The following is a 14431-nucleotide window of genomic DNA, read 5'->3' on the forward strand; positions in this document are numbered from 1 at the left end:
ATACTCCTCATGTGTGAGTGAGTGTTAGAATCTTGGGAGAGGTGATGAGAATGTGGAGAAAATAAAAGAAAAGTGGGACTACTGTACTTTGTTCTTACTGCCCGTTACACCACTAGCGTTCAGGGCCGCAATGAAGGTCCTCTATCTCTGGTGATGTTCAGGATTTCCATCACCGTGCCAGTAGCTTCCTCTCAGTTTTCACTACTGTCAGGCATGCAAGTCCCAACTGGAGACTCAGCAATAACTTTGAGGCTAACTTTGAGGAGATGCGAAAGGATTTAAAAGGAGTGGATTGGGACAATTTGTTTTATGGGAAGAATGTAATAGAGAAATGGAGGTCATTTAAAGTTGAAATTTTGAGAGTACAGAATCTTTACATTCCTGTTAGGTTGAAAGGAAAGGTTAAAAGTTTGAGAGAGCCATGGTTTTCAAGGGATATTGGAAACTTGGTTCGGAAAAAGAGAGATATCTACAATAAATATAGGCAGCTTGGAGTAAATGAGGCGCTCGAGGAATATAAAGAATGTAAAAAGAATCTTAAGAAAGAAATTAGAAAAGCTAAAAGAAGATATGAGGTTGCTTTGGCAAGTAAGGTGAAAATAAATCCCAAGGGTTCCTACCGTTATATTAATAGCAAAAGGATAGTAAGGGATAAAATTGGTCCCTTAGAGAATCAGAGTGGACAGCTATGTGTGGAGACAAAAGAGATGGGGGAGATTCTGAACAATTTCATTTCTTTGGTATTCACTAAGGAGAAGGATATTGAATTGTGTAAGATAAGGGAAACAGGTAGGGAAGTTATGGAAACTATGATGATTAAAGAGGAGGAAGTACTGGAGCTTTTAAGGAATATAAAAGTGGATAAGTCTCCGGGTCCTGACAGGATATTCCCTAAGACCTTGAGGGAAGTTAATGTGGAAATAGCAGGGGCTCTGACCGAAATATTTCAAATATCTTTAGAAACGGGGATTGTGCCGGAGGATTGGCGTATTGTTCATGTTGTTCCATTGTTTAAAATGGATTCTAAGAGTAAACCTAGCAATTATCGGCCTGTGGGTTTGACGTCAGTGGTGGGTAAATTGATGGAAAGTATTCTTAGAGATGGTATATATAATTACCTGGATCATAGATTTGTGTGTGGAAGGTCATGTTTGACAAATTTACTGAATTTTTTGAAGAGGTTACTAGGAAAGTTGACGAGGGTAAAGCGGTGGATGTTGTCTATATGGACTTCAGTAAGGCCTTTGACAAGGTTCCACTCGGAAGGTTGGTTAGGAAGGTTCAATCGTTAGGTATTAATATTGAAGTAGTAAAATGGAGATGCCAGAGAGTGGTGGTGGATAACTGTTTGTCAGATTGGAGGCCGGTGACTGGTGGTGTGCCTCAGGGATCTGTACTGGGTCCAATGTTGTTTGTCATATACATTAATGATCTGGATGATGGGGTGGTAAATTGGATGAGTAAGTATGCAGATAATACTAAGATAGGTGGAGTTGTGGGTAATGAAGTAGGTTTTCAAAGCTTGCAGAGAGATTTAGGACAGTTAGAAGAGTGGGCTGAAAGATGGCAGATGGAGTTTATTGCTGATAAATGTGAGGTGCTACATTTTGGTAGAACTAATCAAAATAGGACATACATGGTAAATGGTAGGGCATTGAAGAATGCAGTAGAACAGAGAGATCTAGGAATAATGGTGCATAGTTCCCTGAAGGTGGAATCTCATGTGGATAGGGTGGTGAAGAAAGCTTTTGGTATGCTGGCCTTTATAAATCAGAGCATTGAGTATAGGAGTTGGGATGTAATGTTGAAATTGTACAAGGCATTGGTGAGGCCAGATTTGGAGTATTGTGTACAGTTTTGGTCACCGAATTATAGGAAAGATATCAACAAAATAGAGAGAGTACAGAGAAGATTTACTAGAATGTTACCTGGGTTTCATCACCTAAGTTACAGAGAAAGGTTGAGCAAGTTGGGTCTTTATTCTTTGGAACGTAGAAGGTTGAGGGGGGACTTGATAGAGGTATTTAAAATTATGAGGGGAATAGATAGAGTTGATGTGGATAGGCTTTTTCCATTGAGAGTGGGGGAGATTCAAACAAGAGGACATGAGTTGAGAGTTAAAGGGCAAAAGTTTAGGGGTAACATGAGGGGGAACTTCTCTACTCAGAGAGTGGTAGCTGTGTGGAACAAGCTTCCAGCAGAAGTGGTTGAGGCAGGTTTGATGTGGTCGTTTAAAGTTAAATTGGATAGATATATTGACAGGAAAGGAATGGAGGGTTATGGGCTGAGTTGCAGGTCGGTGGGACTAGGTGAGAGTAAGAGTTCGGCACGGACTAGAAGGGCCGAGATGGCCTGTTTCCGTGCTGTAATTGTTATATGGTTATATGGACTAGAAGGGCCGAGGTGGCCTGTTTCCGTGCTGTAATTGTTATCTGGTTATATGGACTAGAAGGGCCAAGATGGCCTGTTTCCATGCTGTAATTGTTATATGGTTATATGGACTAGAAGGGCCGAGATGGCCTGTTTCCGTGCTGTAATTGTTATATGGTTATATGGCATAATACCATCACACTCAGGATTCCTCATTGCTGTTTCCGTAACGATTTTGTTTCACCGGTCAGGGTTGTTAACCCTGAGCTGAACCCCGAACCTGGAGGACTGGTGGGCCGCTCTTGGTCTGGCCTCTGCCCTTTGACCTGTTGAGCATAGGTGACTCAGCCAAGAGCCAAAGCATAAAGCCCTGGCTTCTGCCAACACAGCTCTCTGGGTCATTGAGGCACACAAGCCTCCAAACCCAATGACAAGGTTGTGGTCCTCTTAAAGGTGTGACAATAGACATAGACAATAGGTGCAGGAGTAGGCCATTCGGCCTTTTGAGCCAGCACCGCCATTCACTGTGATCATGGCTGATCAGCCACTATCAGTATCCAGTTCCTGCCCTATCCCCATAACCTTTGATTCCGCTATCTTTAAGAGCTTTTTTGAAAGCATCCAGAGACTTAGCCTCCACAACCTTCTGGGGCAGAGCATTCCATATATCCACCACTCTCTGGGTGAAAAAGTTTTTCCTCAACTCCGTTCTAAATGGCCTACCCCTAATTCTTAAACTGTGGCCTCTGGTTCTGGACTCACCCATCAGCGGGAACATGCTTCCTGCCTGCAGTGTGTCCAATCCCTTAATAGTCTTATATGTTTCAATAAGATCCCCTCTCAGCCTTCTAAATTCCAGAGTATACAAGCCCAGTCGCTCCAATCTTTCGAGATATGACAGTCCTGCCATCCTGGGAATTAACCTTGTGAACCTACGCTGCACTCCCTCAATAGCAAGAATGTCCTTCCTCAAATTTGAAGACCAAAACTGCACACAGTACTCCAGGTGTGGTCTCACCAGGGCCCTGTACAGCTGCAGAAGGACCTCTTTGCTCTTATACTCAATTCCCCTTGTTATGAAGGCCAGCATGCCATTAGCTGTGGGGTTAGTACTGATGGGTTATTAATGGCTGGCATGGATTTGATGGACCAATAGGCCTTCCTCTGTGGTATTGCTCTCCACAATGCCAGAAGTCACTGTCACTCAAGCTGAGCTTATCAACCTAAAATTGTTACGCTACTGTTTTAAATGTTTACATTTACAATTCATGTTTTTAATAATTATAACTGTTGCTTGTGTCATTCTGATTTAATTTTTCTTAACCCTTCCAACAGCAACTTGGACACGGAAGAACTGTGTGGTAAGTCACAAGTATTATTCCTTTCGTATTCTGCTAGTCCTTTATGTTGCTTTATTTCACGTAGTGATTTGCATCGATCCTCGGGGAGTAATGACGGCTCTCACTCATGTTCCTGGGCTGTTTAACAACCCGCAGACCTGGTGCCATTTCCCCTGAAGAGATGCATCTTCCCTGAACTCAGTCAGTCTGTCAAATCTGATCCTTCAAGCCTAAAGAATGATGTGGCTCCCGGTCAATTGCTGAGACTTGCTAAGCAAGGTTATGCATCAATTGTTTGGAGACAGCTGATGTATTGAAGAGTAAACAGCATCAGAGAACACGACCCAGTTACTAACCATTCCCTTCTTCCTGAACTCACAGGTAGAGGAAGCTAACCATTTCCTTCTTCCTGAAATCATAGGCAGAGGAAACAGGAACAGAGAAATTTACCTCCAGGATAAAGCCACTTGGCCCATCATTCCCATGCTGACGAAAAACAGACAATAGATTAATCCCACGTCCCCTACTCTCGATTAGTAATGGTTCAAGTGCTCACTTAGCTTCAGTTTAAGTGAGGGAGGGTTTCTGCCTCTGTCAAGTTAAGTCAAGTCGAGTTTGTTTTCAAATGCTCAAGGTTGTGCAGGTAGTTCAGGGACCTGTTGGTTGTAGCTGTACCTGAAACTGGAGTTGTGGGAATTCAGCAGGCAAGACCCAGACGGTGGGATCCTTGATGCGAGATGCTGCCTCCTTGAGGCATTGCTTCATGTAGATGGTGTGGGTAGTGGCGAAGGCTGTATCCACACCTCTCACCCTTCCAGAGAACTTCAGTCCCCAATCACTCATGATTCCCCTCTTCTCCACTCTGGCCTTTTGCCTCATCTCCCTGGGTCCCCTCCTCCTTCCCTTTCTCCGCTAGTTCGCTCTCCTCTCCTATCAGAATTCCTTGTTCTCCAGCCTTTGACCTTCTCCACCCACCTGGCTTCACCTATCACCTTCCAGCTAGCTTCCTTCCTCTCTCTCCACCTTTTTATTCTGGCATCTTCCTTCTTCCTTCTCAGTCCTGATTGAAAAGTCTTGGCATGAAACATCGACTGTACGCTCATTTCCATAGGTGCTGCCTGACCTGCTGTGTTCCTCCAGCAGCTTCTATGAGTTGCTTTGGATTTCCAGTATCTGCAGACTTTCTTTTGTTTGTTTTTTTCTCTCAGCTCCCTTCTCACCTTTCCAGCCGTGAACTTAAACCTAAGTCTTTAAGGGTCCCTTTCAAGGGGAAATTGGTCCTTTCTGTTTGTTCTGTCATGGACCTTCATGACTTTATTCACTTTAAATCCTCAATCTTCTTTCTTCAAAATAATCTAGCTCAACATAGAGTGTCTCTCCTCAAGCTATCATTTTCCAGTCCCAGCAATATCCTCTCAACTTCATTATGAGATTCTGCAGATGCTGGAAATTTTGAACAATGCACACAAAATACTCTTCCAAGAGGACTACAACCTTGTCATAGAGTTTGGTGGCTTGTGTGCCTCAGTGACCCAACAGCTACTGTATGCTGGCTGGAGTCAGGGCTTTGTGCTTTGGCTCTTGGTAGTGTCACCCATACCAAACAGGTCAAAGGGTAGAGGCCAGACTAAGAGTGGTCCACTGGTCCTCCAGATTTGAGGGTTCAGCTCAAGGCTAACAACCCTGACTGGTAAAATAAAATTGTTACGGAATCCTACATCTAAGTGTGACGGTATTCCTGAGTCTCCACCCGGGATTTGCATGACTGACAGTAGTGAAGAAGCTACTGACACGATGGAGGAGGCCGTGAACATTGCCAGAGATGGAGGACCTTCATTGCTGCCCTAAATGTCAGTGGTGTAATGGGCAAAAGAGAGAGAGCTCTCACAAAATGCTCTGAGAAATCGCAGGTCAGGCAACATCTGTGGAGGGAAATGAAGTTGACATTTTGGGTTGAGTCACTTCATCAGTCCTGATTCCAGAATCACTAAACCTAATTCTGAGCAGTAATAACATTGCATTAGCTTGCTGTAGTTCATCATCCAGATGTTAGCCTTGCGAGTGAGCGAGTGTGTCTGTAGGGTGTTGTGTGTTCTCCCCGTGACAGTGTGAGTTTCCTTCGGGTGCTGCTGTTTCCTCCCACGTTCTAAAGATGTACGGGTTAGTAGGTTAATTGGTCACATGGGTCTACAAAAAGTAGTGGGGTACAGCGCAGTCCATCACAGGCAAATAACTCCCCATCATTGAGCACATTTACAAGGAGTGCAGCCACAAGAAAGCAGCGTCCATCATCAAGGATCCCCACAATCCAGGCCAAGCTCTCTTCTCACCACTACCATCAGGCAGGTGGTACAGGAGCCTTAGGCCCCACGCCACCAGGTTTGGGAACAGTTATTACCATACAACTATCAGGGCCATGATAACATCACTCACCTCCACTCTGAACTGCCTCCATAACCTCACTTGCACGGACTTTACAAACTCAGTATTTTTTATATACTTTTTGTATTATTTGCATAATTTGTCTTACTTTGCACGTTGGTTGTTCATCAGTCTTTGTTATTTATAGTCTTCTTAAGTTCTATTCTATTTCTTTATTTTCCTGTAAATGCCTGTAAGAAAAATGAATCTGACAGTTGTGTATGATGATATATATGTACTTCTATAATAAATTTACTTTGAACTTTTGAACTTTGAATTGGTTGAAGCAGGCTTGTTGAGCTGGAAGGGTCTTGGACCATGCCATATCTCTAAATAAAATAGTTATTCCCTCATATACACATCAGTTCCTTCTGAATATCCTTCTATAGAAAGCATGATTAATGTGCCAGTGTGTCTCTGGGACGAGATCAGAAATCAGAGACCCCCAGAGAAAAGGGGCATGGTCACGGGGAGAAAGTACCGACTCCACGATGGGAGCATCTGATGTCAGGATTGATATTGATCCTGGGACGCCTGAAGCTATGAGGCAGCCGTGTTCACTGCTGTGTCTCTGTACTGCTCAGTGTTCACGTACACATCAGAGGCAAAAGCCATCAGCAGTGGGAGCTCTTGACCTACACTGAAGTTGTTACTACATTGTTGTTTGTAGAATCAGAATCAAATTTAATATCACCATCAGTACAATGAAAAACATGATAAATGAATATTGAGGAAAAAACTGAGTTACTTTAAGTCTATATGTATATATATGTCTATTAAATAGTTAAGTTAAAGAAGTAGTGCAAAAAAACAGAAATAAAGAAGTAGTGAGGTCGTGTCCGTGGGTTCAATGTCCATTTAGGAATCGGATGGCAGAGGCGAAGAAGCTGTTCCTGAATTGCTGAGTGTGCACCTTCAGGCTTCTGTACCTCCTACCTGATGGTAACAGTGTTAAGAAGGCATCCTGGGCGATGGGGATCCTTAACGGTGGACTCTGCCTACCTAAGACACCACTCCTTGAAGATGTGTTGGATACTACGGAGGCTAGTGCCCAGGATGGAGCTGACCAATTTTACAACTCTCTCTAGCTTCTTTCGATCCTGTGCAATAGCCACCCCACGCCATACCAGACAGTGATACAGCCTGTCAGAATGCTCTGCACAGTACATCTGTATCAGTTTTTGAGTGTTTTAGGTGACAAACTAAATCTCCTTGAAATCCTAATGAAATATAGCCACTGTTTTGCCTTCTTTATAGCTGCATCGATACTTTGGGACCAGGTTAGGTCCTCGGATATCTTGACACCCAGGAACTTGAAGCTGCTCACTCTCTCCACTTCTGATCCCTCTATGAGGATTGGTATGTGTTCACTCATCCTACCCTTCCTGAAGTCCACAATCAGCTCTTTTGTCTTACTGACATTGAGTGCCAGGTTGTTGCTGCAACACCACTCAACCAGCTGGTATACCCTGCTCCTGTACGCCCTCTTGTCTCCATCTGAGATTCAGCCAACAATGGTTGCATCATCAGCAAATTTATAGATGGTATTTGAGCTGTGCCTAACCACACAGTCGTGGGTGTAGAGGAAGTAGAGCACTGGGTTAAGCACACACTCCTGAGGTGCGCCAGTGTTGATTGTCAGCGAGGAGGAGATGTTATATTTACTGTGTTTATTGTTTTCGTTACTCCATGTTCTTTATGCTTATCGTTCAAGTTCAGTTTATTATCGTTCAACCCCATACATGCACAGTGCCAAACAAAGTAACGTTCATTCGGACCTGCTGCACAACACAATATATATAACTCGCGCACAACACTTAAGTAATATCACCACAAATAAATTAGCAAGTAATAAGGTGCATTTACTGTATGACACAAGTTAAAAAATAAACAGTGTAACGCTACTGGTGCTTCTTATGTGATGAGACCTGGATGGTGACAGGGAGTTCAGTAGTCTCATGGTCTGGAGGAAGAAGCTCTTTCCCATCGTAACAGTCCTAATTGTGTTTTTTATGCTGCATCAGATCCAGAGTAACAATCATTTTGCTCTCCTTTACACTCATGGACTGACGAGTGACAAACAACCTTGGACCTCGATCCTTGACTGTAAACCATTTTGTGACATCCTACAGATCCACTCTCGTACATTGTATAAAGACAGACAAGTTGCCCTGAGTTTGAGAGACCTGAAAGCTGTAACTTTTGTTTTTCCAGAGTATTTTTACGAGCACATGGGGGAGTATGAAAGTGTCCTGTCCGCTTTGGACCAGCTCAATATCTCTATTCTCAAGGCCATGGACAAAACCAAAAAGGTACGTCACAGTGAGTCCAGGCTGCATGCAATCAAATCTCAAAGAGTCTGTCATTGCCGAATAACATTACCAATCCCCTCCCATGTCCCAAGTACTTGCCACACCTTCATGATTCACACTGCAAGAATATTTTGTGCCTGATGTCAAATTAACTGAGACAAGGTGTGAATTACAGTGGAAAAGGAGGCCATTGGTATATCAGGTAAATGACAGCTCTAGTAAACTGCTCTTTCCCACAGTTCTGCAAATCGTTTTCATGTACATACATAGAAGTCACTACACCAGAAACAAGCCATGCAACCTGCCCATTCGCCTCCATCTCTCCCACTCTCCCTTTATTCCTCTCCCTCCCCCTCCCTTCCTCTTCTCCCTCTTCCCTCTCCCCGCTCTCATTCACCCTCCATCTCCCTTCCCTTCTCCATCTCTCATCTCTATTACCTTTAAACACTCTCACATTTCCTCTTCCCCCTCCACCTCCCCTTTCCTTTCCCTCTCCCCCTCTCCCTCCCCTCCCCCTCTCCTCTCCTCCCTCCCTCTCTCCTCTCCGCCCTGCCCCCTCCCTTCCTCTCCTGTATCTGGAAAACTTTTAATTTAATACGTCTGTGCTCTTTATCTCAGTACTTGTTCATCCAAGCATTGCAGTCACCTTTTGGATAAAAAAGCCCCTTTTATATTGATAACTAACTCCTAATGTATCCCTGGAGCATAACGCTAAATGCGAGAAGTCATGGTGTCTCCATGCTGAATTCTCCTTCTGAAATCCATTAGAATAATGGATAAGATTTCAGTACAATACTATATGTTATGCAGCACAAGCAGGGTTTAAGCCTTTCAGTTTTAGCAACAATAACTAAAGCAAAATCCCTGAAGACCTGTTCAAAAGTTCATGTAGTATTTTTTGCACCAGTAAATCTATTTTTTGTTGCCAACTATATATTGCACTGCAGGAAGCCACCATTTTAAACCTGCTTGTTGACTGTATTTCTGTTCAGATGCTTACTGGAGTACATTAGTCAGTAGTGTAATGTTGTTGTAAAGGGAAAGATAGGAAGGGAATCCCATTAATAAAGAGCAGAATTAGGCCATTCAGCCCATTGAGTCTTCGCCATTCCATCATGGCTGATTTATTATCCCTCTCAGTCCCATTCCCTGTCTTCTCTCTATAACCTTTGATGCCCTTACTGATCAAGAACCTGTCAGTATAGCCACTGACTTGACCTCCATAGCCCTCTCTGGCAATGAATTCCATAGATTCACCAGCCTCTGGCTAAATAAATTGCTAACCTTATTAGGATTCGGTTAAGATCAATCCTAATTTAGATAGGACATCTGTTTTAAAAGGATGTCCTTCTATTCTGAGGCCATGCCCTCTAGTCCTAGGCTCTCTCACTACTGGAAATATCCGAATCCACATCCACTCTATCTAGGCCTTTCAGTATTCGATAGGTTTCAATGAGATCCCCCCTCCTTCTTCTAAACTCCAGTGTATACAGGCCCAGAGCCATCAGATGCTCCTTAGACATTGGCCCTTTCATTCTCTTGAACCTTCCTGGACCTTCTCCAATCCCAGCACATCCTTTCTTCGATGAGGGGCCCAGAACTACTCACAATATGCCAAATATGGTCTGACTAATGCCTTATAAAGCCTCAGCATCACATCCTTGCTTTTATATTCTAGTCCACTGGAAATGAGTACTAACATTGCACTTACCTTCCTATCACCAACTTAGACAGCAGGTCTGTGGAGAACTTTCTCCTGGATGGCTTTGAGCTCCTTTTCTGTTGCTTGAGCCAAACCCATCCTAAGTAAGCGGCACCTACTCCGTCGAACACGTGATGGCAGAGAAGCTTTGGGGTGTTAGAAGGTCAGTCAAACTACCTAAGGAAGCCCATATTTGTGTGGAGAATCCCAGTAGTTCTCTGCCACTACATTGTCAGTATTTAATTGTGGTAGCATTTAATGAGAACCGGGCCAGTGCAGTCCAACTGTGGCTTTGCAACACTGCGTCAGTGAACTGTGAGCCACCCATTAATTTCCTTGCTGCTGTGGAAATCTTCAGCACCTGCATTTGCAGAAAACATTCAGCTGTAAAAATAGCAACTTAATGGAAGTGTGTCTCTGCTGCCTTCTAACTGAAAGGCTGGAAGTATGGAGTCCCCAGCCTCAAAAACGTTAATTGCACACTGGCCTAAAGCAGAAAAAATGATCAAAGAATGTTACAGACAGTTCAAAGTGTGAGGGGGAATTCATTCACTGGTCCCTTGGAATGTGATGTGGTCACATGAGATAGCTTTTCTTGCTAGGCACCAAATACCCTGCGGTCTCATTAGCTCAATATCATTATTTCCTGCGGAACATGAAGGAAGCTCACCTCTGTCCCAGGATACTTAGGACTTTTACCGCTGTACCATTGAGAGCATACTGACCAACTGCATCTCAGTGTGGTATGGCAATTGTCCCGTATCGGACTGCAAAGCACTCCAGCGTGTGTTGAAAACTGCCCAGCGGATTATCGGCACCCAATTGCCCACCATTGAGAACATCTACCATAAAGGCTGCCTGGGCAAGACGAAAAGCATTATCAGGGATGCATCTCACCCTAACCATGGACTTTTTACTCTCCTCCCGTCCGGTAGGTGCTACAGGAGCCTCCGCTCCCGCACCAGCAGGCACAGGAAGAGCTTCTTCCCTGAGGCTGTGACACTGCTGAACCTCACATCACAGCGCTAAGTAGTATTGCACCCATATTGTGCTGGCTCAGTACTTTTATATCTGTGTGCTGTAGCACATTTTTTATTCACAGTTATTTTGTAAATAACACTATTCTTTGCATTTCTGGTCAGATGCTAAATGCATTTCATTGGCTTTGTATCTGTACTCGGCACAATGACAATAAAGTTGAATCTAATCTAATCTAATCTAATAATTTGCCTTGTGGTCAAATATGACAACATCGGAACCGGGGTACCCAACCATTTTTCTGCCATGGACCAATACCATTCAGGAAGGGGTCTGTGGACCCCCTGATCTAAACCTACATACAATGGCAGGGCACCCTTGAGATGTATTTCTTCAGCAAATCCTAGCCATTAATTACTCATCTCACACTGAGGGTAATGAGAAGAGAGGCTGGCTCCATCATTAGGACAGCTCTTCATTGGATCCCTGAAGGGTGGAGGAAATGCGGGAGACCAAAGACAACTTGGCATCTTACCGTAGAGGCAGAAGTGAGGACCTTGAATCACTTCTGGGGCACTGTAGAGAAGATGGCCAAAGGCAGACATTGCTGCCCTAAACGTCAGTGGCGTAACAGGCATTTGTTGATTGCTGATCACACTGATGGTGGACACAAAATACTCTGCAGTCGCTGGGGTCAAAGCAACACTCACAGCACGTTGGAGGAACTCAGCAGGTCGGAAACGGCCCGAAACATTGACTGATTGTTTCCACGGATGCTGCCCGACCTGCTGAGTTCCTCCAGCGTGTTGTGAGTGTTACACTGATGGTGGAGATGTGACCTGATAACAATGCTGATCCAGGAATATATACATCTGTTTTCCCAAAGATTCAAAGAACATTTATTATCAAATTATGTATGCAGTATACAACCCTGAGATTCATCTTCCCACAGACAGCCACAAAACAAAGAAACACTGTGGAACCCGTTCAAAGAAAACACAAAACACCAAAACCCACAAAAAAAGGATGAATCACACAAATAGCAAAAAAAAAAGAAAAACACAGAATATGAATCATCAAACCTTTGAAGCTGTCTAGGAATGTTTATAAAGTTTAGTTCAGTTCAGTTCATTTTAGTGCTGTGTCATTTGTTGACTGCAGGACACAGAGCCAGTCTGCTCCGATCAAAACCACACAAAATAGCAATAAAAAAGGAGTACCCAGAAACTAGAAACACATCGTAACATGAACCGCAGAGTCCAATCCACAAACCACATCGATTAAACCTTGCCCAAGACCCAAGACTCCGGCACCTTCCCCGAGAGCAGTGAGCGATAGAGAGAGAAGGGTCAGACACTGGCACCTTGCTCTGGCAGGAATGAGTGATAAAGAGAGAGAGAGGTCAGTCAAATGCAGGCACCCTCATCAGGCAGCAGCAAGCAAGAGGGAGAGAGGGACTGGTCAAATGCAGGCAGATGGTGCTGAACGCCCACTCACCTTCCACGTTGATTTCAGTCTTGCTCTCCTCTTTAGTCAGCAAAAAATGGAGTCGGTCATGTTCTCCAGGCTGCACACTCTGCTCCAAACTTCACTGAACTTCCTTGGAGACAGCAAAGTGCCAGATCACTCAATCAGCCGGAAGACACACCATGAAAATGTAAATCACAGGTTCCAATAGTAGCAGAATCATATTTGAAAGAAGAAGAAGGAAAAGGAGTAGTTACTTACGTGAACTGTCTGAATGACGTTGCCATTGGTCACATTGTTTGCTAGCACCATCCTTTTCAGGAAAGGGGAGTCTAAAGCTTGTTACGTACCCCGTAACTGGGTTGCCAAACCAGCAGAAATGGACCACGTGTTGGAGTCTGGTTTAATAGAAACTAATAAAGTTTTATTAGAGAAATAAGTAACACGGTACTCTAATCGTAGGGATATAAATGGAACAGGTTAGCAATGATAAAACACACATGTACACAGAACTAGGGTAATAGGAATCAACCAAGCTCTATCGCAGTCTAGGGGTAAAATGATCAGTCTCAAGTGACGCAGAGTTCAGTTCAGCTTAGTACAGTTCGCAGTAATGGCTGTTGTGCCGTTGGAGAGAGAGAGAGAGAGGGAATGCAAATTTGATTCAGCAGACCTTTGATGTTCACAGGTCGTTTTGGGCGGACCCTTTTATGTCTTCTGTGGTCACCGATTGTGACCCCTCTATTTCGGATATGACCGTTCTTCCGCGGTGAACCCAGCACCCAGGCAAGGGTGGACTCACACACCAGGTTCCCACCGATCGTACCCTTTTCACCCTGTGCGTCTATGGTCAGTTCCCGCGACCGGATCTCTAAACTCCCACCAACTTGTGAGGGCACACCGCTCTTCCAGGGTCTCATTATCTCGTGATCTCATGGTGCGTGTTGTGCCTTAGCGAACCTGTTCCTTTTATCCCCCTGCTGGGGTATCGCCTGTCCATCAAACTTCAAACAGTTCAGGTTCAAAGCAACCAGTCTGTCAATATTCTGAAATGTGTTTCTTTTCCGTTATCTCTTTCTTCTCTCTTGTTAACATTTTGAACGTTCCTCCATTGTCTCCCTTATCTCTTTCTCATTAGCATCAATCTTCTGATAACATGGTTTTTCGTCACAAGCTAGAGAGAATAGTTTTAAGGTGAGAAGGGAAAGATGTTTTCGGAGATCTGAGGGGCAAGTTTTCACACAGAGGTTAGTGGAACGAGCTGTCAAGAGGATAAGGCAGAGACAGCTTCAAAGTTTCATTTATTATCAGAGAATGTATACAGTATACAACCTGAAATTCATGCTCTTCACAGACATCCATGAAACAAGAACACCAGAGAATGAATGATAGAAACATGGAAACGCGGAAGCCCCCTTCCCCCTCCTTTCGCACAAGCAGCAGCAAAACCATTGACCCCTCCCCTTCCCCCTTCCCCCATAATGTTTAAAAGACATTTGAACGGCCACATGGATAGGTAAGATTTATAGGAAATGAGCTGAATGCAGGCAGAAGGGATCAGTTTCGAAAGGAATCTTGGTTGGCATAGACGAGTTGGATTGAAGGCATTTTTTCATGTTCTAAAACCTCCTGAGTCTATGAATCAAGATGCAGAAAGCCCAGCATTACCATTTAGCTTTGGAGTTTGAAAGAGGTAGTAAGCCTGGTCACTGTTGGACACACACCAGTTCACAGAGAGCTGAGATGGAGGATTCCCTATTCTCATATAGAGCACCAAAACAGTAAATGATCAAATAAATGTCAGACTGGACTGAAACACATAAGGATTATCAAACCGATGT

General features: G+C 44.0%; 1 protein-coding gene across 3 annotated transcripts in view; it reads left to right on the top strand.

Moving 5' to 3' along the window:
* The window catches only part of LOC140187828 (N-terminal EF-hand calcium-binding protein 1-like), a 198934-nt gene that overhangs the window by 108264 nt on the left and 76239 nt on the right, over positions 1-14431 (top strand). For all 3 annotated transcript variants that reach the window (XM_072243620.1, XM_072243631.1, XM_072243626.1), the window contains 2 exons: positions 3706-3731; positions 8346-8443. In XM_072243620.1, the coding sequence (XP_072099721.1) occupies positions 3706-3731; positions 8346-8443 (124 nt within the window). The remainder of the gene's footprint in view (positions 1-3705; positions 3732-8345; positions 8444-14431) is intronic.

This window comes from Mobula birostris, chromosome 2 (genome assembly GCF_030028105.1).
Source record: "Mobula birostris isolate sMobBir1 chromosome 2, sMobBir1.hap1, whole genome shotgun sequence".
NCBI classification, from domain to species: domain Eukaryota; kingdom Metazoa; phylum Chordata; class Chondrichthyes; order Myliobatiformes; family Myliobatidae; genus Mobula; species Mobula birostris.